This window comes from Cataglyphis hispanica, chromosome 1 (genome assembly GCF_021464435.1).
Source record: "Cataglyphis hispanica isolate Lineage 1 chromosome 1, ULB_Chis1_1.0, whole genome shotgun sequence".
NCBI classification, from domain to species: domain Eukaryota; kingdom Metazoa; phylum Arthropoda; class Insecta; order Hymenoptera; family Formicidae; genus Cataglyphis; species Cataglyphis hispanica.
In genome coordinates this window covers 17095646-17123642 of record NC_065954.1, presented here as the reverse complement: position 1 = coordinate 17123642, position 27997 = coordinate 17095646, and the positions used below count along the sequence as shown (strand labels likewise).

The 27997-nt window shown below is 32.7% G+C and overlaps 3 protein-coding genes across 9 annotated transcripts in view; 2 read left to right on the top strand and 1 right to left on the bottom strand.

The window, feature by feature from the left end:
- Nucleotides 1–110: 110 nt before the first annotated feature.
- On the top strand, nucleotides 111–19507 carry LOC126858363 (phosphatidylinositol 3,4,5-trisphosphate 3-phosphatase and dual-specificity protein phosphatase PTEN). 4 transcript variants are annotated; one of them, XM_050608910.1, is made up of 9 exons: nucleotides 111–1757; nucleotides 2050–2188; nucleotides 2294–2498; nucleotides 2675–2804; nucleotides 2894–3172; nucleotides 3261–3406; nucleotides 3626–3786; nucleotides 3863–4144; nucleotides 4369–7217. In XM_050608910.1, the coding sequence occupies exons 3-9, from the start codon at nucleotides 2393–2395 to the stop codon at nucleotides 4780–4782; spliced, it is 1518 nt and encodes a 505-aa protein (XP_050464867.1). In that variant the 5' UTR covers nucleotides 111–1757; nucleotides 2050–2188; nucleotides 2294–2392; the 3' UTR covers nucleotides 4783–7217. The 4 variants fall into 4 exon arrangements, with proteins under 4 accessions (XP_050464867.1, XP_050464607.1, XP_050464693.1 ...); XM_050608736.1 differs by adding an exon at nucleotides 10592–10737 and having other exon boundaries at nucleotides 113–2188; nucleotides 4369–4546; XM_050608826.1 differs by adding an exon at nucleotides 16325–19507 and having other exon boundaries at nucleotides 117–2188; nucleotides 4369–4546.
- Nucleotides 19508–19920: 413 nt separating this feature from the next.
- LOC126858925 (N6-adenosine-methyltransferase non-catalytic subunit) overlaps nucleotides 19921–27997 on the bottom strand; it is a 39589-nt gene continuing 31512 nt past the window's right edge. Inside the window, exons 1-5 of one of the 2 annotated variants that reach the window (XM_050609663.1) lie at nucleotides 21891–22363; nucleotides 21613–21789; nucleotides 21224–21541; nucleotides 20498–20880; nucleotides 19921–20315 (exon numbers count right to left, since the gene is read on the bottom strand). In XM_050609663.1, coding sequence (XP_050465620.1) covers nucleotides 20078–20315; nucleotides 20498–20880; nucleotides 21224–21541; nucleotides 21613–21789; nucleotides 21891–21950 — 1176 coding nt within the window. In that variant the 5' untranslated portion in view covers nucleotides 21951–22363 and the 3' untranslated portion in view covers nucleotides 19921–20077. Of the gene's footprint in view, nucleotides 20316–20497; nucleotides 20881–21223; nucleotides 21542–21612; nucleotides 21790–21890; nucleotides 22364–27997 lie in introns of those variants that run through there. The other variant, XM_050609672.1, reaches the window with a different exon arrangement.
- LOC126857003 (protein bicaudal C homolog 1-B) overlaps nucleotides 25195–27997 on the top strand; it is a 34085-nt gene continuing 31282 nt past the window's right edge. Inside the window, exons 1-2 of one of the 3 annotated variants that reach the window (XR_007688443.1) lie at nucleotides 25195–25387; nucleotides 26898–27185. Coding sequence is in view for 2 of the 3 variants with exons in the window: in XM_050606183.1 (XP_050462140.1) it covers nucleotides 26960–27185 (226 nt within the window). In the remaining variant the exon portion in view is untranslated. The remainder of the gene's footprint in view (nucleotides 25388–26897; nucleotides 27186–27997) is intronic. The other 2 variants (XM_050606183.1, XM_050606101.1) reach the window with 2 other exon arrangements.

The following is a 27997-nucleotide window of genomic DNA, read 5'->3' as shown; positions in this document are numbered from 1 at the left end:
AACGATACTTTGCTTTTGCTTTCTGATTATTCTGATATCAAATATAATATCAAATATCTTTAACGGAATACGAAAGATCTCTCTCTAAGGAGAAAATTTAGGAAGATGTAAAGATTTATTTCGCGCGCGCGAGTTTATATTTTTGGAATATCAAAGTGTCAAAATTTAATGAAATTATTTCAGTATTAATTCTTGCTCGCGCGAAAAAGCACAGAATATGTGGATAAAGAGAATGGACCCGCGCTGCAAATAATCGCGCTCGCGCAGCAGCAGCAGCAGCAAGGGAACCAAGAAGAACCGAGGACGCACGAGCGACGCCGTTCGGCTCAGGCTTCTCTCTTGTGCTTGTGCGTCTCCACCTCCCGATCCCGATCCCGCGAACCAAAGACCGCGGTTCTTTCGCGATTGGAGCACGCGCGCTAGACAAGAAACGCGTCGCGGTGGCGGCGGCGATTCGAGCGAGCGTGCGTGCCTGCTTGCGCCTGGCTGCGTGCGTGCGTCCCGGTTCAGAACCACGGAACGGAGAGCGTATCGTGGTTGTCCGCGGGGGCAGAGAGGCGAGAAAGCGGAAAAAGCACATACACGCACACAAACACACTGTCATGGCATTAATGTTAACGACGCGTGTCGAACGTACTACGTGCCATCGTTGTCGCGAAACGAGGTGCCGGTAATATACGTAGTCGTTCTCCGCTGCGAAACAGTCGCGAGGTAACACACGGGAGAACGACGGCAACGATCGTCGTCGTCCATCCGTCCGCACGGAGAGAAAGAAAGAAAAAGAAAAAGAGAGTGTATATGTGTACGTGTGCGTATGTGCGCGAGTGTACGTGTATGCGTGTAACCAGCACGAGCATTGTCAGTCGCTCTGCTTCGAATCATCGCAGTCGATCTTGTACTCTCGGCATCCACCTTTCATCCGCGACGAGGATTCGTGCGAGACGGTGCACGAGCTCGAGGACGTCACATGCTATGCGGCATCCTCCGTTATTCGCCGTCCGGTCGTCGTCGATCGCGAGAAACGAACGCGGCATCGCCGCCGCTGCCGTTGTGTCGCTTGCGAGCGCGCGCAAGAGAGAGCGAGAGGGCCGCTCCTCTCTCTCTCTACCTCTCTCACTCTTACGTGGAGAGTGCGAGCACGCTTAACCTAAAATCCTCTTCTCTCGGTACGTCTCGTCCCGTGTCCCGTCTCCCTCGTCACCGCGGGATCCCGTTGTCCGGTGTGCGTTCCCTCGATAAGCGGCACGGCGTTTGTGCCGAGGAGACGACGCGTCCGAATCGATCGAGACTTGATCTTTGACGGCGTTCAATCGTGAACGCGACAGACCGAGACGGAGCCGCGAGTCGCGCGAAACTCGCTTTTTCGACGTCGCGCCTACCAGGCGATGCTGATTGTGAACTGCCATCCTTCTCGCGACTCGAGTGTTCGTGAACGCGCGTGATAATAACTGGTGCTCTTAGCGGGTATCCGAATGTGCATTCGGTGCTACCGTGTGATCATTTTCCTCTGCATTGAAGAGTATATCTCTCTCTTAGTTCCCCAGGTAAAATAGAACTCTCTTCCTCTTTCTGCCATTAGACTCTTTCTTCCTCGTTGTCACTAATAAACGAACTGATGACGACTGTGATGTCTGTGATTTTCGGAACAAGAATGTTTGTTTATTGAACAGACTAGAGATAAGGAGATTTGCGGTGGACAATGCAGCAATTCAAAGACCAGAGCCCTTGATAGCAGTTGTGCAGTTACGGAACTTGTGGTAAATAGTGTATGTGTGCACTTTTTTGGTGTTTTGTGTCACCACAGCTGTGAAAACAGTTTCTTCTCAAAGACCGCACTGCTGATGTTTAGAGAGTTTCACTGTTGTGTACTCTGCCAATTGCATCAGACTGGTAATAGTGATGACATTTCATCATGAAATGATTTGTGTTTGGTCAAGAGCAACCCCTAAGCTTCACGATGGAAACATAGGACACATTCGATGAAAAAAAAAATGCCTATGTAGAAGAACACATGTTCTGGGAATTGATGGGTATATGCTTTTCCTGCAGGAGACCAACCAGTGGCAGGTTGAACAGTAAAATCTCTGAACACATCTCGGCATCAGTAACCCCTCTCCATGTTTGTCTGGAAGAACAAAGAGGACCAGAACTGGGCTCATGTGACGCTTCACAAGCTCACAGGCCTCAAGTGAGCTTAATTTATTATATATTTATGAACAAGCATATTATATTACATTAATGAATTATAATCGAATTTATATGACTATATGTTGTTTTGTTACTTTGGTAATAGGTTAAAAGGACCTTTAAGAATCAAAAAGCAGAAGAAGAAATTCCCGAAGAGGTGGCAGAGGGTAGTTCGATCGAGATTGAGGCAGAGCTAAGACACAGTATGGCCAACACTATCAGCAACATAAAGATGACCAACCCCATAAAGGGGCTTGTCAGCAAACATCGTAAACGTTTTATAGAAGATGGTTTTAATCTTGATCTCACATGTATCCTTTTATTGCTCAATTATCTCAGATATATATTCAAACAAGAAATAATCCTTGTTCTTCAATATTTCAACTTCAATATTTTCATTCTAAATAAGCTATTGAAAAAGTCAAACGAACATAGTTGATAAATAAGTTGATACTGAGTAGATTCCTTAATAAAGATTTTCATTTAGATATAAAAGATAATTTAATAGCAATGGGTTTCCCAGCTGAGAAGCTGGAGGGAGTGTACAGAAATCATATTGATGATGTTGTTAAACTACTGGAATCCAAACATAAAGACCACTACAAGATTTATAATTTGTAAGTTTTTTTGTTTGGGAAACAATCAATGTCATTAAGACAGCCCTTTTGCAACAAAAGAGTCTTAGCATAATGTAATAATGTTTCAGGTGTTCCGAAAGATCATACGATTGCAATAAGTTCAAGCAAAGGGTAGCCATTTACGCATTTGATGATCATAATCCACCAAAGTTGGAACAGATCAAGCCTTTCTGCGAGGACGTGCATTCGTGGTTATCTAAACACAAAGACAACGTGGCCGTAGTTCATTGTAAGGCAGGCAAAGGTCGAACAGGCGTAATGGTGTCTTGCTATCTACTCCACAGTAAACAGTTTCTTAATGCCACCGATGCCCTTAATTTTTATGGAAATATACGCACTCACGACAAGTAAATATAACATTATTAAGTATTCGAACTTTTGGCGTGTATTTCCACGGGCGAATTCTTTCATTAATTCGATTTTATTGTAATGCAGGAAAGGCGTAACTATACCGTCGCAGATAAGATACGTAGACTATTATGCCACCATTGTTAGAGAGGGTCTCAATTATCAACCAGTGACATTAATATTGCGCAAAATACAACTGGATCCAGTCCCTATTTTCAATGGCGGTCAAGCATGTAAATAATTTTCATAAAAGTTTTGCAATTGATTTTTGTTAATAATCGATATCTTATTTTGATTATTAATTTTTGTTTATGCAGAAAGTGAAAAAAAGTCTAACTTTCTCTTTCTTTAACTACATAATATTTTTCTTTGCATCTCAATTAGCACATTACTATAACAGATTTAGTGTGATGCTCTTATTATAATATGAAAACTGCATTTTATGTTATTAGGTCTGCGTTATATAATCTCGGAATCAAACAAAAGAATATTTTCGGGTGTTTACGAAGTCCGGAAAGGAACGCCTTCTATATGTATCTCGTTACAACACAGTATAGCTCTGACGGGTGATATACGAGTGGAATTTTTCAACAGACCAAAAATGAAACCAAAGGTACACATACTTATGCTTTATCATTCTTTTTTTATACGGTTGATTAATAAGACATTTTTTTCATTACGTTTTCCAGGAAAAAATGTTTCATTTCTGGTTCAACACATTTTTTGTCCGTGAAAAAGTAAATTCTGAGTATGACAATGGCGAGTTACTTGTTGAAAGAGCGACGAGGGCATTGAGCTGCGATGGCACAGCTATGGAATGTCCAATGGTTATGTCGCACGTGAAATCCAGAACAGGCTCGTTGGCGAGCCTCGGTTCTATGCCACCTACTCTCGTTTTACGGATAGGCAAGTCTGAGTTAGACAAAGCACACAAGGATATAAACCACAAATTATACAGTGAAGATTTTAAAGTGAGTTACATTCGCACCATTGATGATATATATGTCGTATTATAATAATTTTAGGTTCAAATATTCAACATTTTTAACATCTTGTCAATTATAAATATTATAATTAAAATATTGAAACGTATTACAGTCTACTATAATGCTTCGAGTTAAATAGAATTTTATTAATTGCACGAATAATTTTACATGGATGCAAATTATTTTGATTATTTTTTTTTTAATTGCAGGTAAGTCTATTTATGCATTGCGTGGGCGGGAGTACATCACCGGCTGTGCCAGCGACGACGAACAGAAGCGGGGACGACATGCAGCTGGGGATGGGCGGGCAGGAGACGCCGAGCGAATCGAGTGAAGCGGATAGCAGTGAGTGCGACACCACTGGTGACGAGGACGGTTGGGAATCCGGTGAGTCCTCTGCATCTCTGGTGGTAAACCACCACCAACATCATCATTCTATTACACACAGCGGTAGCCGTACACATATTAGCAGCCTTCGTCCATGTGTTAGTTTCAAGGAAACCGCCAAAGGTCTGCTATCACGTGGCGACAAAAGTAGGAGCAGTAACAGGCAGAACGTCGCCGGGGCGAACACGAAGCGTTCTTCCGCTTCGTTCGCACGCTCGGCCGTTCTTGACACGTAGTAGTTTCATAAACGTTCTCGGTACTTAAGAACACGGTCTCCGGTGTTTCTCGCGATGTCACGACGCGGGCATTTCGTATTTTCACGGAATCGTGACGTGCGGGTTTTTCATTCTTCTTTTCTTTTCGCAGAATCGTGTTTCGCGCGTTAGATAATTTGGCACACATAAAGCGATGATTAGAAATCGAAGAGATACATTTTCGCAGTAATTACTGCTCGTTATGCCGCTCTTCCTTCATACGGTTATTTTGCTTTTCATTCTTTTTCCTTTTCTCTCTCTCTCTCTCTCTTTTCTCTCTCTTTTCTCTCTCTTTCTCTCTCACTTTTTCGTTATTATGTCGTGGGACCATAAACTTCATTTTTTCGTATTGACGATTTGTGTCTTACCGATTAGCATATTATTAATTGTTAATCGATTTTTTGCGTCATGAAGTAGTTAATATCGTTAATGTGTGCACTAAGAGTAAATTAGTTAGTAAATTGATTAGTTTGCCATGTAGAATTTGATAATGTAGAAATCGATAAGTAGCGAATTAATTGTAATGTGATTTTAATAATGGTAGGAGACACACACTTTTGGGATTTAATAATTTATATGTAATAGCAATCTGGCTCTCGTTATTTCTGATGAAGTTTTAACACATCCTACACAGAAGGATGCATATTTTTTATTCAGTTATATGATACCTATCATGTTTTTCACTCGCTTTGTAAGTAATTATAAATGGGATGGACATTTACTACAATGAAAAGATTTTTGAAGGAAATTTTTAAAAACGTATAAGACACAAATATTATAAATGCACACAAAGTAATTCAGTATCAACGTAATTTGTAATTAAAATATCGACAAATAATTTAATAAAAAAAATTTTTATACCGGAAGTCCATCGTTAAATTTTTTCATTTTTTACTATGTTTTTTTGTTTAAAATAAAGAATAAATTACTGTAAAAATAATATTATTTTGAGAACTATAAAAAAAATAATATAAAGTCACATATTAAATTCTGATAAAATTTAATTCTGCGATTTAAAATAGTTATTTGTAAAATTTATGCTATTCAAAGAAAACAAAATTTTTAATAATCCATATATTTTTATTGAAATCGTGTGTATGCATACAATCATTTTTCATGTTCCGACAAAACTTTGGATAAACTAGTGATATCGCAGAACGCGCAGTATTAGAGTCTACGACAGAGAATGATAGAGAACGATAACGTGTTTTTTATGAAAAAATAAAACGACATAATTTTATTTATTTTTAACACAATATTGCGAAGCAGTATGATATTTTGCATTGATTACAGTCATCGAGATCGCGTGAAAATTGCTTTTCTTTTTATTTTTTTTTACAATTGATTTATACATGCTTTTTTTAATAAGAGTGGAAATATCAGCGTAATATTTAATTTAACTTAATTCGTCAATGTTGTTATCTGACCAAATAAAACTAGATTTTATCCATATTTTTTTTTTTTCGTAAATAAGCCCACTGTGAAAAAATTATGTGAGCGCTAGAAACGAATTCCATGGAGAACAATAGTCGGTTTACGCTAAGCTTTCCGAAAATTACGAATCGCATCGATATGTAAAAGAAGATAAGCAGAAGAAAACATAGATTATACGCAATTATTAGGCTGTGCAATATCTAAAATTATCTTTTTTTAATCACAATTCCGAGCTCGCGTTTTTTCATTTTATAGCACACTATTTCATAAGAATAACGGTGCTCATCGACCAGTTGTCTCGTGATTATAACTACGTGATATGTATACATATAGCGTACATATAGACATTCGAGAGATGTTTGAGTGTATATAAAAAGATCTACAAATGTATTACACTTGATTGATGTAAAGCGTATGGTTTTATATATTTTAAGAGATATTTGTGTTCCATCAAAGTAAAAAGAAATCGTAATATCACTCTTGAACAATTCATTCACCATTAAAGGATTGAAAAAAAGTGAAACAATGAAAATGATGGTAAAATACAGTTTTAAGAAGCGGTGTTAAAACTGTTATTTTATCGGGATGTGATCCTGGATTTTTTAATAGATTCAGGTATAATTCAGACGCAAGAAAAGCTTTTTATTTATCGTTTATCAACGATGAGGAAGTACAAATACGTAGAAATCAGCTTTTATATACCTTGTACGGGATTAATATATCGCGGATGTTGCTAATTATATTAGATAACAATTTTTGTGTGTAATAAATTCATAATAATAACTTAGATATAAAACGAGACTCAGACTTGCTAGAAAAAAGAAGAAGAAAATATCTGAGTATAGATTTAAAACCCCGATTGTCTTTCTATCGTTTATCTCTTGCTTTTTAATGTATACACAGAGAGAATTGCGCGATACTTTAGATTTAGATACGTATGACTATCGTTACATAGCGAATATATGTGTAATATAAGGAGACACACATAATATATATATATATATATATATATATATATATATATATATATATATATATTGATAAATATATTGATATATATAATATAATTGAATAATAAACGCACACACGCACATATATACTAGTTTCGGGATCGAATGTATTAGTTATTACCTAATAATTATCGAGATCTATAATTTTTTTCTTGCTAGATCGATTACGTAAAATTATTATAAATATATAGATATGTAGATATATCGGTAATTGTTCGATTTAATGCGCGATAGCATTATTAGTATTACATTGTCGGATAATTTTTTCTTTTTATTCGAGGCTAGACTCGTGATACGATAAAGTAAGCGCGTGTTTTACTTCTCGTAACAACGAATCAGACTTTGATGTTTTGTCACATAAGTTAAAGATAAAAAAAAAAGAAAAACGAAAAAAAGAACGAGAAGATTCTGAAACGTCTTTTCCATGATTTTATTATTGTAATAAAGCGATTATTACTGATGATTTAAAAGTGCAACACGTTCTATATATTTCCTATTTTTCTATTTTTGAATATTTTGTATACAATAAATAATCAAATTTATTGATAAAATATTATATGTATAAAATCAATTTTTTAATTTAAATAAAAACGAAATACTTGTTAGTAAAACGTTTTATGGGCACAGATAAAAGAATGTTTGCAATCGTAATAAATAAGCGAATTAATTTGTCAAACAGGAATTCGCGAAATATAATCTCGATTAAAATTATCGTTAAATTGTATCTCCCGAAGCTAGAATGAAGTGTTCATCGCACGATTTGTAAATATATATTATGTATTCTGGTAATTTCGACAGATTGATTCTGTAGAGTGTATAAGATGCCAGGCTTAATGGTCCAAGATTTTATTTACGGATTCTTCGAACAATGTAGCCTCAATTTTTCTTTAATAAAAATGGAGATTCTTATGGAAACCAAACTTCACAAATGCTAATAGATAGTAAAATGCCTTATTTGTTATTTATTTTTAAGTAGCTTTTAATGCGAATTTGTATTTTTGAGACTAGTCGCAAAGATATTTATAACAATATTAAAAATTGGAAACTTGTGTGCGACAAATAATGAGATCTTTCTCGTGATTTTGATTAGGAAAAATTGGTTCTAAATTTATCGAAAAATTCGTAGATAAAAGTTGTTTTACGCTAGATCTGGAACATAAATTACAGGGCTTAGAAACTCGAAACACATCCTTGTGTGATGAGTCCCCCTCTTTAAGTTGTCTCAATACTTCTGATCGTTGCATTACGATTTATACTGGATTTTTTGGAAAGCATGGGTGTCGAATGTATTTTTCCCCGTTTTTTTAGAAAGAAATAATTCAATCTCGTTCTTTCACTTTTTCGACGATATTTCGACCGAATAAACGGGTATCGAAACTCTGTTACTTTTTTCCATTTCTCTCTTTCTCTTTTTTTTATTTTAATGCTATTTTTCCTTATCTCTCATGTTGCATGTAAATAATTTATGTAATCGTGATCTATATATTTGAAAACAATGTTTGAGACATGAGTAAGATCTGTATAAGCAAAACGTGTGTTTTAAATGTATAATAATTATTTTGTGATACTACCCATATATTTATTATCATTATTAGCCATATATATACATACATACATACATATACATATATATATATATATATATATATATATATATATATATATATATTGTTGTTATATCATTTCTATTATTAATATTATTATTATTATTATTATTATTATTATTTTATTATTAGTACTATCAATGTGTCATTTAATATCCTAGAACGCACTATTGTTGTTACTATTGCTATTTTCCAATCACCATTTTTCGCGAGAACGTTCTTTACGACTTATTACTTATACATATTACTTATTACTTAGCATAATTGAGATGTTAACGATTTTTCAATGTAATACTATATGTTACGAATATATTTCTGTAATTTGATATTTTTAAGAGAATAAGGTCACACACACACACAGATATATATATATATATATATATATATATATATATATATGTATATGTATATGTATATAATATACGAGTACATGGTACTATACATTTTGTAACATTTTCTATTTGAAGCGTCTATTTCTGTAGAGAAACATACATGTTACTTTTTCAATCCTATCTCCGGATAATGTCTTTTCTTTATATTTTCACCCACTCTCTTTTTCCGAAGATATTATATAGCATTTATTATAAACATTTATAATGGCAACTACATTCAATGCCTTGATAATCCATGATGTGTGTTGGAAGGATCAAGTAATTTACATTCGAAATTGAACACGTTGAATATTAGAGATTAATTTCGTAAAAGCTTTTATTTATTGCACTGAGTGTTATTATATATCCGCTTTTTCATGTAGAAATATTAAATACTGAAATATTACATCCAGATCGCAATGTTGAAAAAAAAAGACAATCGGAGAACGCCCGATTTTTAATTCCTTATGCTTGCACATACACACACATATACATACAACATTTTTATTTTTTAAAGATAATTCAAAGAAGTTTCATATTTTTTTTTATTTTTAATATATTTGTATCAATCTAGTTAAAAAAAAAAACTGGATAGCAAAATTTAAATTAATAAATATTAAATAATATTAATGTGTTCGCAAATAAATCTCTCTCTCACTTTTCTTTAAAAAAATAATCTCTTTTTATAATTAATATGAAAATTGCGGCAATTTTCCTTGAGTTGCTATTTTTGGTAATATATTCATTTATTTTTATATTCTATTATTTTCACATTATACTCAAATGTTATATTTAGTTATTAGAACATGATCACAATCACTTTATTACATTCATTACATTTACATTTCGTAAAATAAAAAATAATTTATAGTTCAACATTGCACTTGTGTCTGTTTGGTGCATCGTTATCTCTCTGTATTATATGTTCATTGCATGTCGTCAGAATGTATATTTTCACAAGTCGCTATTATTAATTTTGTCACATATTATCAGTATCGTGTTGTTCTCGACTTTCGTAGAATAATGACTTTTCTCAAAGTGAGGGTGAAGGTAGGAGTTAACTTGATGAATTAACTTTACGAATGTGATTTTCTACACGTAATTCAAGGAATAAACTCAATTTTCTAATGCTCCCGCGAAAATGAAAATACATTTTACATATAAATATAATATAAAATTTTCAATCATATAAATATACAATCTAATATAACGCGCACGCGCGAGCGATTTTCAGTCTGAGCGAGAGAAAATCAAAGTAATGGAAGAAACATTTTGCCATTGACTGCATTTACGTATAAATAAATCATCGAAATAAGCCATTGTTTCATCATTGACTGACCGATTGTGTCTCTCTGTATCTGTTCATCCTTAGTGGACTTGGACCAGCGTGTCGGCCGGTACCGTCTTCTATCGGATGGAGGAATGATAGATCTTTTGTGAGTCCATCGCCAATCACTCCTAATCATCCTTCGACTTCATTGACATTTAATAAGTCTCCAGACACACACACATACAAATACATGCATATATATATATATATATATATATATATATATATATATATATATATGTATACAAAGACATTGTGCAACGCGTTGCACGAAACATTCATCATTGCGTCGAAAGAACTATGTATGTTCTACGCGTTCAAGTTTACGGTTTAAACTTTTGTACTTGAGTTAGTATCTTATTTACGCTACGAGAAAAAAGAAGCCAATGTGATTCTTTTCTATATAAACAAAAAAATAAATAAAAAAAGATATAGAAACTAATCGCTTTCTTGCCATTACGATCCACCGTGATGATACATGTTGATGATTTTACATAATTTACACACGCGAACAGAGAAATGTAGAGATTAAGTTTGCGAGTGATTGTGAATGAATGTTATGGTAGACGAAGAAGAAAATAAAAGGGAGAAGAAGCGAGAAAATGAGTTTGAAAGATGAATGATTGAGATGAAAGTATTCATTATCCATAAGAATCTAATCAAAATTAATGTATATTCACAGGTTTACTAACACTATTTATATTAAGCACATTTTACTTGAACTCTTTCGTTTTCCTCTATAATGATAACACTTATGTGGACATCGTGTTGAGCTCACTCAATTCTGCATGGCACATTACTTTTTTTCACTCACATGACAATTGGGCACATAGACAGTTTTTGTTATATTCAATCAAGTGTCACAAACGTTTCGATTTATATTCGATATTCTTGAATAAAAAAGAACTATTGAAGGATATTATCGTTAAAATTACGAAAAGTTAGCATATAAGAATAGCGAGATATTTTATATATTTATTATATATTTGTTTTGTGATACGGAGCCACGTATCACAATAATTTCTGAATATGTATAAATATATACACAAATTTTTAGTAAATGTTATTTTCAAATTAATTGACAACATATTTATTAAAATCTACATATATATACAATATATTTCTGTCATTAATTTTAATTAATTAATTTTTCTCGGTAATGTATCTTTTTTCTGAATACTCTAAATATAGTTTTCAAAAATGATACAAATGGATTGAATTAATTTATGTTTGATCTATAAGATTAAATCCAATGATATTTCGTAATATTGATTCAATATACCGAAAATTGTCTATGCGTATATGCAAAAGCTTAATAAATTGTCAATCACATTTCTATAACTGGAGTTTTATATATATATATATATATATATATATATAGCTGAAATGTACATTTTACATCACGAGTGAGCTTGTAAATTCTATAATAAAATTGAGTTCGTGACGGACGCATATGTAATACAATTTATCTGAATGCGATGAGAAAAGTTTACTTGAATTTCTTCGATTTAAAGAATATTTCACATGATGCTGTCCTATATTGTATATTATTATTTATCGAATGAAGCGAGATAGAGAATTTCCAAACGCTTAATATTTTATAAAACAATACATGATTATGAAATTATGATGACTTTACTTTTTCTGTTTACAAACCTGTGATTTATAGTAATTTTTTTTTTTTTTTTAATTAAGGAAAAAAACGTGTAAAGCCAAATTTCAAAACGACAAATATAGAAACGTTGTGTCTGTTAGGTAGAAGAAACAATCGAAAACAAATGAACGGTCCATATAAATATATATGGCGTAGCGGAAGTGCATATTTATATGAACTATATATAGGCCGCAAAACAAAAAAAAGAAAATAATGCTGTAAAAAAACGAATATTTTCATAAGAATAAATATCATAAGTCAATAATAATAACGTTTAGAGAGAATATTGTATGAAACAACCGCCATTGATTTCTTCATTGAAAGAACCGATTTTCACTGTATCCTTGCGAGTCTCTCTCACGGTTCGTACATTGGCGACAATTTGAACAAGATTTGCAGGGGATTTTTTATGCTGATATAGCTCAATATTGATTGGCGATATGAGTTTAAGGAATCGAGACGCTTTTCTTTGATTTTTCTTAAAATACAGTGTTTCAAATTCATCGCATTTCTTTTTAGATCCTTCGAAAATTTTTGAAAAAAATTATCACAAATTTTTATCATTAAAGATGTCGTAAACATTATAAATAGAGATTGAATGTCAAATTAAGTAAATAGTCAAATTAGTAGATTACATTATTAAATTAAAAAAAAATGAAATATTAAATCACAATTTAAAAAATTAATTGAGGAACTGATTCAAAAATTAATTTGTCATGATATATATATATATATATATATATATATATATATATATATATAATTTATATTGAAAAAGAAGAATTCTAAGTTTGTAAAAAGAGATTTTGCAGTTAAAGAAATTGCGAAAATTAATTTGTCATGATATATATATATATATATATATATATATATATATATATATATATAATTTATATTGAAAAAGAAGAATTCTAAGTTTGTAAAAAAGAGATTTTGCAGTTAAAGAAATTGCGATACATCCTAAGAAATTTCCTAGAAATTTCGAGAAATCTTAATACACACATTTAATATTTCAAAGTAATTGCAGATTTACAAAAAGACACCATTATTTAATTCGATACTTCTCGATTATTATATAAATTTTGGAGGCGATCTCGATTCTTAAATTTTTAATCCCGCGATATCTTTTCGACATAAACTTACAACACGAAGCGTGTGTGAAAATGTACAAAAAATATTTACTCTTACCACTTAATATTTAGTACTATTTCAGCATACGAAATGCTTAAAAAATATGTAGATACTTCGCGCGCGCAAGGATCTCCATCGTCATGGTCCTTTTGCAAGTAAAAAGTTTATACGTGTTTATACCGATTCGACACATCCTGAACTTTTCTTTCTTATTATTACCTTTATCTGTTAGGTTGTCATGTGTTGCATTGATAAAGCACTCTAATAACATGTATAATTTGGAGTACATACATTCTATAAGAACCATATTCCAAAGAATATCATATTGCACCTATCTTTGCGAATGCTGACTTCAAAACTTTTGACAATGAGAACTATGTGAGAGACGGATATATACATATACATATATATATATATATATATATATATATATATATATGATGTCTTTCTTTTATATATAAATATCTGTCCATAGACACATACGCGCGCGTGCGCACACATACACACACATAGTTCTTCGCAATTTACGTTCACAAGTTATTAATCTCCGAAAAGTAGATCATTCGCCCGCGAACGTAATCGATAAACGCTCGATAAAATAGTAGACTTTTTCGATTAATAAAATGTATAAATAAATATTATGCGATGAGATTCCGAGGAAGATGTCAAGGAAGACGGATTTCGACTACTTTACTATATCCTTATATGTCCAGCGATTATTATTTAAATGGATACAAAAAACGAACTCGCGATAAACGAGAGAAATACCAAATTTTTCCTTGATGATCTAGATGCATATGTCAACTATGAGATAAAAGTTGCATGAGAACCTTATTTTTAATAGTGGACGATTTAAAGTCGATTTATGCATATTAAATTTCATATATGGAATCGCGCTGATAACGATTGATTATTCCTATCTATTTTTGCGCATATTTACAATATCATAGTTGGTCCTCGACTTACATTAAGACGCTTATTTCGGATGGTCCAGAAAAAGATCGATATAATACAGATGTATTTTTGAGAAAATTTAAAGCTGTTTTTTGCTAAAAAAATTAATTTGCTTATATTTTTTATCGCAATTTATGATATATTAAAAAATCATTTAATTAAAATTCATCAAGATAATTTAATATTTGCATCTTATTAATTACAAGATAAAATATTATCTAAGTTATCAATTTGTTAAACTCTAATTTTCTTTAATAACATGTATAATTTAAAAATATTACACATAAAAATATGTTCCCCCAAAATATTTTTAATATTATTTACGTCCCGCATCATTTACTCTTTGTAAAGTATAATTTTTCGCTTGTTTATATTTGAATAAAAACGACTTCTTCACAAAGAATTTATTTGTTTTCATTTTTTTTTAAGACTTTCTGGATGATCTCGTATAAGACTTCATGAACATGATGAACAAAAATCCTTTTGTACATTTCGTTACACGAATACGTCTACTTGGCTGTTTTACGTTTGTGCGATTATATTTTTACATATATATAAATATATATATGTAAAGACTTCATATTACATTACATACGAGTATTAATTAACGTTTACGCGCGAATTATCTGCCATTTCTCATTTAGAACAAAACGATATTGATTAGAAATCGATTGGAGTGTGGGCGGAGTAATTTGATAATAATTTACTTCGTCGTTTTTTTATATCACACCTGTCGGTGTAAGATTTTGTCATAAAATTGCGAATATATGTGTGTATATGTATATATATGTATGTATGTATGTATGTATGTATGTATGTATATATGTACATGTACACATGTATGTATACAGATACATATATATATGTATGTATGTTTATATATATGTATATATGTGTATATATATATATATATATATATATATATATGTGTTAATCAATGACAAATAAATGTTACACGATGCAGTTTGTGTAAGAATATCCCTGGTGTTCTTCCGAGCGGCATCTCTTCTCCGATTTATTTTTTCCGTTATAAGTAGATTGTATATTATGAAATAATAACTGTAATACAAAAGCTGCAAATTTACCGTTGATCATTTCCAGAATTTATGAAGAGATTAAAGCGAGCAACTTAGAGCTATATTTTATCATATTTACGGATATTTGTCTGCGTTTATATAAGCCTGTTCTTTATCCGACAGAACATGTTCGATATAATATCTGTAATATCGCTGCCTTAACAACCCCGTTGCTATCGCAAGCTTTGACACTAATATCTATTAGTTGTCGGATCGAACACTGCAATGAATGTAATAAAGACATATGATTAAACCTCTTATTATTATTGCGAATAAAATAATTGTGTATAATCAATTTTCAGAGAGTATTTTTCGAACTTTCATATTTAAGATTCAACAATCTTAACACACACATGTGTCTAATTTTGCTATATTTTCTTCTTGCAATCAGGTTCATTGCATTTAACAGGGTAAGTTCAAGAATAAAAAAACTTTCACAGAAACTTTATGTTTTGTGCAAATAAAATTTATATATAATGAGATTTATTTACTTATTTATTTATTTTGTATGTAACTTTTTTCGAATTTTCAATGCACCTTTTCTTTTTGTAATCAGGATACTCTCAAGAATAGAATAGTCCTTGGCCGTTTTTATATACTTAAAGTACAAATCAAAAACACAAATTTGAGTAATATCAATATTTCTTACTAATGAGGATATTATTGCAATTTATATGCGTGAGAAGTTTATGTTGAAATCTGAGGAGAAACTAGAGAGATACACAATGTGTAAGCTTGATTTTTTTTATTCTCGACATAAATGTGCGTCATAAATGTGTAAAAAAATCCTTGTATTTTTTTTTAAGCTTGTCCTCGCTTCTTCATAAATGGCATTAGTTTCTGTGTTAATCCAACCCCTTGCCCAAATCTTTGTAATTGTTGGTTAGCCCCCAGAATTTTGTGTTATCTCTTCTTGACATTCGCGCTTTTTTTCATGACTGACGATAGGTCTGCTTGCAGGGGAATCGACATATTTGTGACTGTTGAGACTTGACTGAGATGATGATGGCGGGGCCGATCGCGGGGCTAAACACTTCTTCACAGTGACGATCAACCTCTGACCTCGCACCGCTTGATTACCGAGTCGATTGTCGATGTGCGAATAGATGAAACAACCACCATCGCCATCCCGTGTCTGCCACACCACGCATGCATATACATCCTACCCACATATTCCTCGCCCCCGCAAAATTCTTGATATCACACGCTGATGCTTCACGAAAAAGATTTCCGAAAGAAATTCCGTTATTTGAATTAGAATAATTAATTAATTTAACATATTATCATCGTACGCGTACATTGCTACGTTGTGCACGATTAGTATACGGCTTTTGTATAAAAGAAATAAAGCGCCGGTTTTAACTAACTCCACTCTCAGAATGATTTATATAACAAACGATCTATTAAATAGCGATTAAATAAATAAATTTTTGTATATATGAAAGCAGAGATATATTTATAAATTAATATTATTCAAGCTGCAAGTATTATTCGCGCAAATTGAAGTCGAACTTCAAGCCCAGTGATCGCTGCAGTAAGTAGATTTATTCTTTGCATTAATTCTATATCGTGGTTGTGCTAATATTTATCAAAATTGTAGAAATTATAGAAATCATTTTAAAAAATTTTATATTGTATGAAGAGTTTTAAAGGGAAAACTTTATTTCGTTTCTTTTTTTTTTTTTACACGGAAAGGCGCTTGATTTCTTCTGTGGAAAAGCGATCTACATTAGTATTAGTTAGAAATTTTTTTATAAAAACGATTATTCGGCAACATTTTTCTTTCAGTTTTGCGCGGCAAACATTGTTTTATTGTCGAGCGAGAGTCGCAAAAATAAAGTATATCAAACTTAATCTTTTAAACAAAATTAGTACATTGCACTGATAAACAGTGATTCTCATTAATTTTGTTGAAAAGAATAAAATTGACGCGCTATCGATTCCGCATAGCGAAATAATTCGCATAAATAAAATATAAATCGAGTTTATTTTCTTCATTTTTCCTATTTATTTATTTTCCAAGGAGGAAACAATAACGATATTCGTGTTTTGCACGATATAATTTATTTATTTACTTTTTCTCCGATGTGTTTTATTCGTACAATATACGTACGCGTTTTTTTTTTCCTTTTATCGTCTCTTCGACGTGATGGGCGATTTATTTCGATGACATAGACATCCGATTTATCGCATGTATTCGCGCGCTGATATTATTATTATTTTAAGTTTGTCTATTTTTTTTGTTATCAACGAAACTCGTCATCAAATTTTGTATAATATTTCCGTCTTCTTTTATGGATAAAGCAGAATGCCTCACTCTCAATAACAATTGTTTGATAAAAGTAAATATTACGATTCTTTTGTACAATAATTGTTTGTAGTAATCACCTAATTTAATCGCTTAAAGTGATAAGAAAAAAAAACACGATGACTGATTGTTAATTTACACAATTGGTGTTTAGCATCGAAATATAATTGTTTCTGCGAAAAAAGAATTTTGTTATATATTATTATTATTATTATTATTATTATTATTATTATTAATTGGATCTTTTATGTATTTTTTTATTTATGACCATGTTGTATCAGGGTTTTTAATACTCTATCCCAATCTTTGTGTTTTGTATTATTATGCCATTATCTAGGATTGACAACGAGAAAGATAGAAATATAGCGTTGTATGTGTTGAAAAACGCATTACGAGAGAATAGATATGTAAGATTCATATAGTTGAAATTACAATAGATGATTTTTTACGCTAGATCGATTACGATAAGATAGTAGCAATAAATAAATTAATGTCGCGTTTGATTTATTTCTATACATTTAGTATTTAATCGAAAAGAGGAAAAGAAAAGAATATTTTTTTTGCTGTAGTAGAATAAACCTATATCTCGCATATATTTTTCGCAATAGAAATTTAAGTTTGTCGTTAACAAGAGTACATCCTATCCCCGACACGTCTAGATACGTTTTTGTGACCTCATCAATACTGTCTGCTTTTTACAAAGTAGAAACAATACATACATACATATATACATACATACATACATATGTATATACAATGATTGTTACTATATATACGTCTACGCAAAAATGCATTTGAAAGGAATATAGAACGAGGAACTTTGCCTTCTCAGATAGATTCATTTCACTCGCACCGGAAGCTTTACTGGGACCAATAAAACTATCTTGTAAGTCTGCGTATTTTTTTCTTTGCTGATGACGATCTTAATCTTAAGAACTCTATATTTATGGTATATATTAGAAATTAATGACTCAACCTATAGAGTACAAAATACGTGACTTGATCTCAGAAATAGAAAATTAATTATGTCTCCAAAAAAACACGGCGTTAATCTTTTGAACAATGTCATTGAATGACACATTTAAGGAATTTTAACAAAGAATAGATTTACTTACGTAAAAAGAATAGTTTAAAGTTATTTCTAGAAAATTGATTTGTCTATAATTATCGTATTGATTTTCTCATCGAAAATATGCTCTCGGCAACAACAATTGTGTCCAATTAATGAAAAGCATTTATTTTATCCAAAGATTTTTATAGACGAATTTTAAATAAATAAAATAATTTGAACATATATGAAAAAAAAGAATTCGAAAACATGCCATAATAATTACGAACATCATAATAACATTCGATTTCTTTCTTTTTCTATAATATTTCTACTTTTGTAACTCGGCGATATATATTTTGAATGACTGACGCGGGGATGCACGTTTCTTTATTCTCTCGAGGATACATCGCTATTATTTAATTAATTAATTTATTCGTAAGATTCTTTACGATTTTTTTTGCTTCTATGATGCAACAACGAAATATATCTGTTTTATTTTTTATATGCACATTCGTTTATGTTTTTCTATGATTTAATGCGTAGTCAAATACAATTTACTTGAAAATTTGTCGAGTTTAGATCTTACGCGATCTTTTTAGCGTTTTATTTTAACAATCTCCTTCTAACTTTTTGGCAATCTAATTTATATTAACAGTTAACTGTTTAAACATAAAGAGGCAATACCATATACTATCCGCAGATAGTTAAGTTATATGTAATAATGCGTTTAAATTGCGTTCTTTACAATATGTACCTTGCAATAACAATAAGTTTGATATTAAAATATGTCTTACCTTTATTTCTTTTTCATCCTGCTCCTCGTGCAATATCAAAAGTTTGCACCTTTTCTGATAAAAGATTCTGTAGATATTTATATACTAGCGTTTCACAATTTGAATTATTTCTAGACGATTGATTTGTTGAGAAATATGAATTTAATTTCTCTTTGGAATTTATGTTTTAAGATAAATTTCAAGATAATTTTTCATGTATTTATTTTACTTACATTGAAAAAAAAGTTAATTAAGTTGGAAATTAAGAAATCAAATGAGTCATATATTTTAAAAGTAAATATGCAAAACACAAAAATAATTTAGAATAGATTTTATGAATAACTTTTTCTAGATGCTAAAAGTTAACGAGATGTTATATATGATATTTGTAATTAAACCGATAATTTTTTTGAGTTCTTCGTCATGAACAGAGATTGATTCTCAAACTAAGTCAAGCTAAGGTATTTGGAGAATATTTTATGAGAGACATTCTCATGTATCTTCGTAATTATTTTTGTATTTTTCCATCTATTATAATAATGTCCGAAAGACGTATAATGCAGAATTCTGAAATAATTAATTTATCTCCCTCTACCTCTGCCACGATTAAAACCTCCTCTACCTCGGCCGGATACTTTTCCCTTGGGTGGTGGCGATTTTGGTCTAAGCGCCTCTATCCTCTCGGTGCAACCAGTGGTGATCTGTCCATTGGCAAAGTAACTTTGATAAAGGTCCGCATTAAAGTTCGTATTTGTCAATTCTGGACCCACGGTTAGCCAACCGGGTCTGATGGTACTATCACGACCGAAGAGGTGTAATCTGAACAGAATTATAGATATTTTTCACAAAAAACAGAAAAGTATAAAAGAGCAAAGGATTCAAAGTTACCTTTTTGAAAGATTAAATAACAATAATGACTTTCTAGTTTATATTAGAGAGATGTAAATCCTGAGATTTAATTTATTTTATAGACAACTTTTAATATATATATATTTGCATACCTTCTTCGGCCGAGACAAAAATGTTCGATGATATGAAAGATCTCTACAGGTTTTTCGATAGATCCATAGTCGGGCTCCTCCGATATGATGAGATCAATGTCAACATTTGCATGAATAAAATCACCGTCAGTGGATCGTCGTACCGTACCCTTAATACCCATCAGACAGTGCTCCTTCGTTCTTTGCAGCACCGCTTTGCTATCCAGATTTTTGCTGTGTCCCGGATTATTGATGTTTGTACGAATCCAACAGATATCCTCGCAACGCCGAAAACCCCACTTGCGCAAGCAAAACCGTCCCATATCCAGGCCGTCGCTGCTACCGCACCACAGAAACACGAAGCTCCGATTGGCGGCCACCTCACCAATATCGAGCTCCATTATCTGCATGGACAAACGTGAATAAAGCGAATGACAAAATTATTAATTTTAATAATAAAATTATTAATCTTTCTATGTGATTGAACTCAAGATGAAAAACTACAGATCAAATTACAGATAGTCTGAAACTGAAACATTTTTAGCATCTATGATCTGTTTATTATTGTGAATGAAAATATTTGTTATTACATTATGTTTCATTATAAATACTGGAAAAATCGAGAGCACATATTTTTCAAAATCAGATTTTTAATTATATTCTAAAAAAATACTTTAAAAGAGCAAAAAATCTTGAAAGAAAAGTGCGTGTGATTAAAAAAATATAATATGATTATGTGAAACTAACTTGGTCCCAATTCCAAAGCTGCACATTGGTCGCGCCGCACGTTCTTTGATATTCTTCCAGAGGTGGCTCTATAAGAATGACATCAAATTTACAATTGAGCTCTTTCAAGTTATACGACAGCAGGTCTGTTTTTAGATACATTGGTGGGGTCGCGGTTTCCGCGATTAGATCGTCCTTCAGTTTGATCAGCTCGCGCAGCTTCGGATATTCCTCGAATCTATCTGCCAGACCCACATCTCTGATAAAGTTTTGTGGCCGTTGGCCAGTATCAATGAAGTGTTGACAGTAATCATTGTGTGGATTTGACGATTGTGTTCCCTTTAAATATACAAGATTTAAATATAAAATAATTTAATAAATATTCGCACACAATTTATTAGGATAAATACTTTTAAAAATGTGGAAGAATCCTTGTATACAATCTCATCCGTTGGAGTTGCATCATCTTTTAGATCTTTGATTGCATTGTCGGATTTATCATTAGACAGTCTGCCTCTCTTTTTTTGCGTATCCTCCACATCTGTTCCCAAAATTTGTCGCAATTCGTCCACGCTAGAAACTCCCAGCTGCAAAAAAAAAAAATACATAAGAATACATCACCTGCTTTGTATAAATCTAACCTAAAAATGCAAACCACTAGTGTTACTTTTTCAAAGCAAATTCTTACCGTTTGGGCTAAGAGTTTCTTGCGTTTCTGAGAACGTTCCCAACGAGCTTGTAGCATCATTTACATTCTTATTTGCGATACGTCATAAATGTAAACGTATACGATAGATTCCAATTTGTTTTGCGAGAATAGAGTAACATTACTCTCAAAAAAGAAAAAAAAACTTGAAAACTGGATGCAAAACGTAATTCGTTCTTTTCACAAACTGATTTCGGTTATTATTTACACATACAATGCAGTTTTGTCTGACCAGAAAGAAACTTCATCTCTGATATATTCCTTTTATTTGTCTTTGTAGGACACAATGGACAAATTTTTTCTCCTTATTCCCTTTTGTTGAACGTTTTATTTCAGTTTTCACAAAAATCTTGAATAATTGTCGATGTCTATGATGCGCTATTTAACCTCTTATCGGATGCCGACATGTATCAGCTGATATCAGTAAAATCGTCAAAATGTCAATTGCGGAACATCGAGGTTACGTCGACGATTAGTTGTATCGGTAATGATGATTGCTGCATTTACCACGTCACAAATTAGAATAAAAAATATGGAGTGATTTATAAAAATCAAAGAAATCTACTAATATCATATCTTCGATATGATATTATATTAATAATAATATAAACTATATAAAGTATTCTGAATTTTCAACATAAAATATCCAAAATAATCCTGAAATATATAGATTTTTGACATTTTCTTGCGTTGCAGAAAAATTGATATTTAAAATTTATAAAAAGAATTTGTGTATATATAAAAAATTTGTCATATATTGATATATATATATATATACTTACAGAAGATAAGAAAGATAAGAAAAAAAGTATCAGTTTAAATTTTCTTCGAATTGTGTGCTTCTTTTTTGTTTTATTTTTAATTCTATTTCTTATTAAATATAATTATTTCTATTTCTTGTATAACAAAAGGGGATTAAATATTATATATATACAGAATTCTCTCTCTATAAATCTATCTTTTATCTGTCTTGAGTAAAAATTGTAAAAAGAATCATTGTATTTATATATCCTCTATAAATTTGTTTATTCTGTTCATCATTATTCGTAATTAAACAGGAAAATATTTTAGCAATCTCATCACCTAACTTGAGTGTCATTTCTCGATTATATTATGTCATATTATTAAATCCATGAGTTACAAATTATTGAAACAAAAAAAAAGAAACTTATCATTCCCTCTTCCTCAACAAACAAAACATCATTTCTATTTTCAGTCGAAATTAATATAATTAAAATTGTAGGAAACAAATCTTTTTTTATGCGTTACATATAGGATTGCAACTTCTATCACGTTAAATATATATATCATGTTGTTTGACACATGGTTTGATAAATACTTGGAGTAAACGCATCTTCTTAATTCTTTGCTACAAAAATGTACCGCATTTAGTCAGAGACACAGAAAAACTCGAACCAAACGGAGGAAATACAGAAACAATTGCGCAGTAAAAAAAAGAGATGAGGTCAAATAAGATGGAACTGGATGGCAGTTCAATGAAAAAAAGATGCAAAATCAGACGTAAGAATGTCAATTATGCGGAAAAAGACACATAGTCAAATGAAGGAGTCTATAAAGAGGAACTACTATACTTGGAAAAAAAGTATATACACAATTAAATAAAGAAATTGGAAAGAGAATCTTCTCTCGGCTATGTGGAAGAAAGAGCGATACATTTAACGGATGTCTCCTAATAAAGACAGATATTCACCGAGAAGAAAAAAGAGAAAAAAATCGAGGAACTAACGACGTGTCAGACGTATCAGAAAAAGAAACGCGCATTCGAGAGAAGGGATTAGTGGAAGCGCTCGGTGGAAGAGCGAGATGCAATCGGGCAAAGGAACCAGCGGCGACGGGACGACGTTTGCTAGGAAAATGAGGGAGGGTCCACTGACATCGTCGTCGCGAGTGCAGCGTACGGTGCAGCTGACTTTCCGTTCTCGCGTGGGTGAACGTCAGTTGGCTTTCAAATTGGCGCTTGATCGGTACACGTGGCTCTTCCGCTCTTCCACCGGCGCCAATCGACGCGTATGGATTACGCGAGAGAGGTAAATGCAAAAATACATATTTCTGATATCATATATACAGGATCGAACATTTTCTCTGTGTAATTTTATTTCGTTAATATTAAAAAAATTTTACAATTGAAGATTAAGTAAGATCAAAAATTCACGCTATATGTATATTTTTATATAAAAAAAGAAATTAATCTGTTTTAAATCTTACATAGAAATTATATTAATGTGTGAATAATCATAGGATGTACACTTACAGTTAGTTTAATTACGAAGGTTTCGAAGATCAATTAAAAAGAAAAATCTTTTCCTCTCATCCTGATTAATCAATTAAATAATCCGAAGTATTTATAGCACCAAATAGATTGTAATTTATAAAAAAAATTTAATTACTCTCTTCTCTTAAAATTATAATTTTATGTTATAATCATGTATGTACATGATTGTCGCAAATAAAGTTCTATACTAAAGTTTAGTCACGAAGGAAGAAAGGATATTTCATGCACGTTGAATATTTTTATAGAGGAGAAATGAATTATTTTCCTCTGGTCAAAGAATTTATATATGTCAACCTGTATATATTTTATAATACAAAAATACACGGCTTACTTTCTTATCATCGAAAATTACTTGCTATGTATCTAGGAAAAATTTTTGTCGTCAATAATACAATACACATGCATCATGTTCAAACAGATCAACAGATTGTCAACCTGGAAAAAGCCCGTCTAACGTAAGGGTGTACACGCCTCTGGACTTCCTCTGCGATTCCGCTCCTGACTCTCCGTCATCATAAGCGCGAAATCATTCGAAAATGAATTCGGCACGTCGGACACGCCGTTCGCCGACACGTGGCTAGGAAAACAATTTTTTGCGTTCTCCGACGAAGGTCTCGGCAATACGTATATGTGTATACATGTACATATATATTTACATATATATATATATATATATATATATATATATATATATATTATATATACACATCATACATACATATATTATACACCTATACGTCCGGTAACGAGGCGCCGATGCGAGGAGCTCTCCTGAGCGGAGAGATGGCCCGATGATAAAAACCGGGTGAATCGTGCGGTATTTGCGTCGCGATTGGTCGCCGTCCCGCAGCCGGGTGCTTACCCCGAAATTCAGCCCGAATTCCAAGAAACGGATTGCCGGGCCCCCTTGCACCCCTCGACCCAGGTAACTCCCCTTTACCACTGCCATTACTTTGTTTACACCGCATGCCGCACCGCCATCGCTCACTCGCTCGCTCGCTCGCTCGTGCCGATTACACAGGCCGGTTACAGCGCTGCCGCCGATCGAGTTGGACGGCAGCAGCGACGAGGACGAGGACCAGACCCGGGACGAAGAGACAGAGACCCACCGGCGGGACCAGGACCAGGCCCCGCGACATCACCCGTCCCGATAACTCGATAGACAAGTGTCATCATCGTCGTGCAGGTCAGTTCGGGATTCCTGGGCGACAGTGAGATGTGTGAAGTGCCTTTTTCTTTCATCAAGTACATATCCAGATTGCCTCAAATCACATCCTTTTCGTGTCTACTTAGATATTTACATTTAATTTTTTTCTGCAACCAGAGAAAATCGCACGCCTCTCCGTATTTAGATATATTTAAAAAAAAAAAAAAATATTCTTATGTCTGTATCTAGGTATTCTGTTTGTTAAGATATTACTCCTCCATTTCAAATCGACAGTTCCGCGTGTGACGTGATGTTATTCTTTCTAAACGCAACACTTCCCACAGTTCGTACGTTTGACCTGATACCGTTAGTTCGTACTTAACGATACAATGTTACCGATATCCACATATATTTTGAAATTATACGAAAATAAAGAGTACTCAAGTATCTAGCAATTAAAAATGAAATATCTTCTACAATTGATGGGCATTTTTAACGGAAGTATGATATATATTTTCGATGGATAAAAAAAAGAAATATTTCTTCCCGAAGTTTAAAATTCCGAGAAGAATCGAAGATGAAGTAATAATTTTTCGATATCGATGTTTTCTCATTTTTTCAACTTTCGAATTTGAAAAAACGTACAATTTAATAGCAATAACAATCGAGTAGCAATAACACTTTGTATGACATATTATTATTATTTAAATATTATTAATATATCTCATAATTAAGGAGATTTATTTAGAGATCATAGTCCGTTTAATGATCATCGAACTCGTCAGATTAATTTGTATCTCTCTGTAGAATATAAAATTATGTTTACGTGACTCGTCGTGATTGCCTATACGTGATGTTTACCTTTTTTTCATATGGATTATGAACCATGCAGAAACAAACGAACCGTCTTTTGCTCGGAATAATGAAGGAATTTCGGCGAATTTGCTGCATGCGGAAGAAAACGTTAAATTTTATAATAAAAAGTTTATAAATAATTAAGTTCGCTTTCTCCGAACAGAACTTTTACTCGGCAGATAAGACGAATTATATTGCAGTCACCGTGAGAAATTCTACGCCGAAGAGACAGTTCACGTGATTCTGATTATCGTGATCCGTGTGATTCTGATTAAATAATCGTGGCGTACACGTGGTCATGGACAATACGTGATCGCATCTTTTCGCGGGTAGTCGTGACGAAAATCGCGTTTCCACCCTGAGAAGGACATTCGCGTAGAAATAAACTCGGACGCACGCGTCGATGATAGATATTCACAATTGTAGAATGAAAATTCGAAATCTCTGCCTTCTGCAGAAGATCCATCCAGTGCAATATTGACTATGGAAAAAATAATAATTTAATTGATATGGAATGTATATATGGGTGTTCGCGTGTATATGACGCTCTCTACCAAGATGTTGCTTTGCATAGAATACCGTCAATTTGGCGAGATTATTCTTGCCGATCGGGTTTAATTCTTTCAGACGGATGCAGAACGAATGAAATGTGCAAGTTTAGTTTCTATTTCGAGCATCTTTGCTATGTTGGCAGAGTCGCGACGTGGGTGAGGTAGGCGGAGGTCGCGACGAACGCGTCGCTCGTTGAACGGCAGGATGAGGCCTGACGAGATGGTGGTGAATAACGGCGAACAACGGCGGGCAGCGGAGACAATGTCGGAGACGTCGGAGGGCACCGCGACCACCAGTGTCTCCGGCAAATCTGGCTTTGAAAGCCGCGAGGACCTCCGCGATCTCGCGACCATCCTGGGCATCGGCGACGAGGACCTGCACCAGGAACGCTTCCGGGTGGACCGTCGCAAGCTGGAACAGATGCTTCTCGGTGAGTAGTGGCGTGGGCGCTGCTCTAAATTAAGTCGTTTCGCTGTCGATATTTTATAAGATGACAGTACACAAAAATAATCCGCTCTTAGCAGCAAGTTTCAATATAAAAGAGTAGGATTAGTGATAATAGAATGAAAGAGAAATTATATTTAAAAAATTAAAATACAAATATAAATTAAAAAATCCTAAAATATAAAATCTTGAAATATATAAATTATATTATTCCCTAAGAAGAAAGATAAATCGATTGTATAATATAATTACATGAAATAGCATATGGCATAGAAAACAGATTTAATTGAATAGATTATCATAAAGAATTTGATTAATTTAAATACGTTATAGAAAATGTTCTAAGGATCAATCGAATCTATTTATCATAGCATTGAATATACGTCTAAAGATTATCGCACTTTCTCCTAACCACGAATATTATATCAGATTACGAGAAAAGGCGGAAGCCGGGGGCGAAGAGGGGTAATCAAAGAAAGCAGAGATATTATAAAAATAGCCAGGCATCGTACAATTCTAAGTCGAGTAGAACGACTTGTTTTTTTCATTGCGCTTCATTAAAGATCTCGATGAATTACGAAGATAAATACATTATATTATTTTTTCGAGCAAACTTAAAATTAATAAATTTATTGCATGCATATATAAACCAATTTATTATCGTATTATTATTATTATTACGACTCCTAATTTTTCTAATAGGAGATTTAATCTCTCTTGATCGCTACCGTATTCAGCGTTAACACGCCGCACGAGCCACGATCCCGACAATAACTTTGCCGTTATGTATTTCACGCT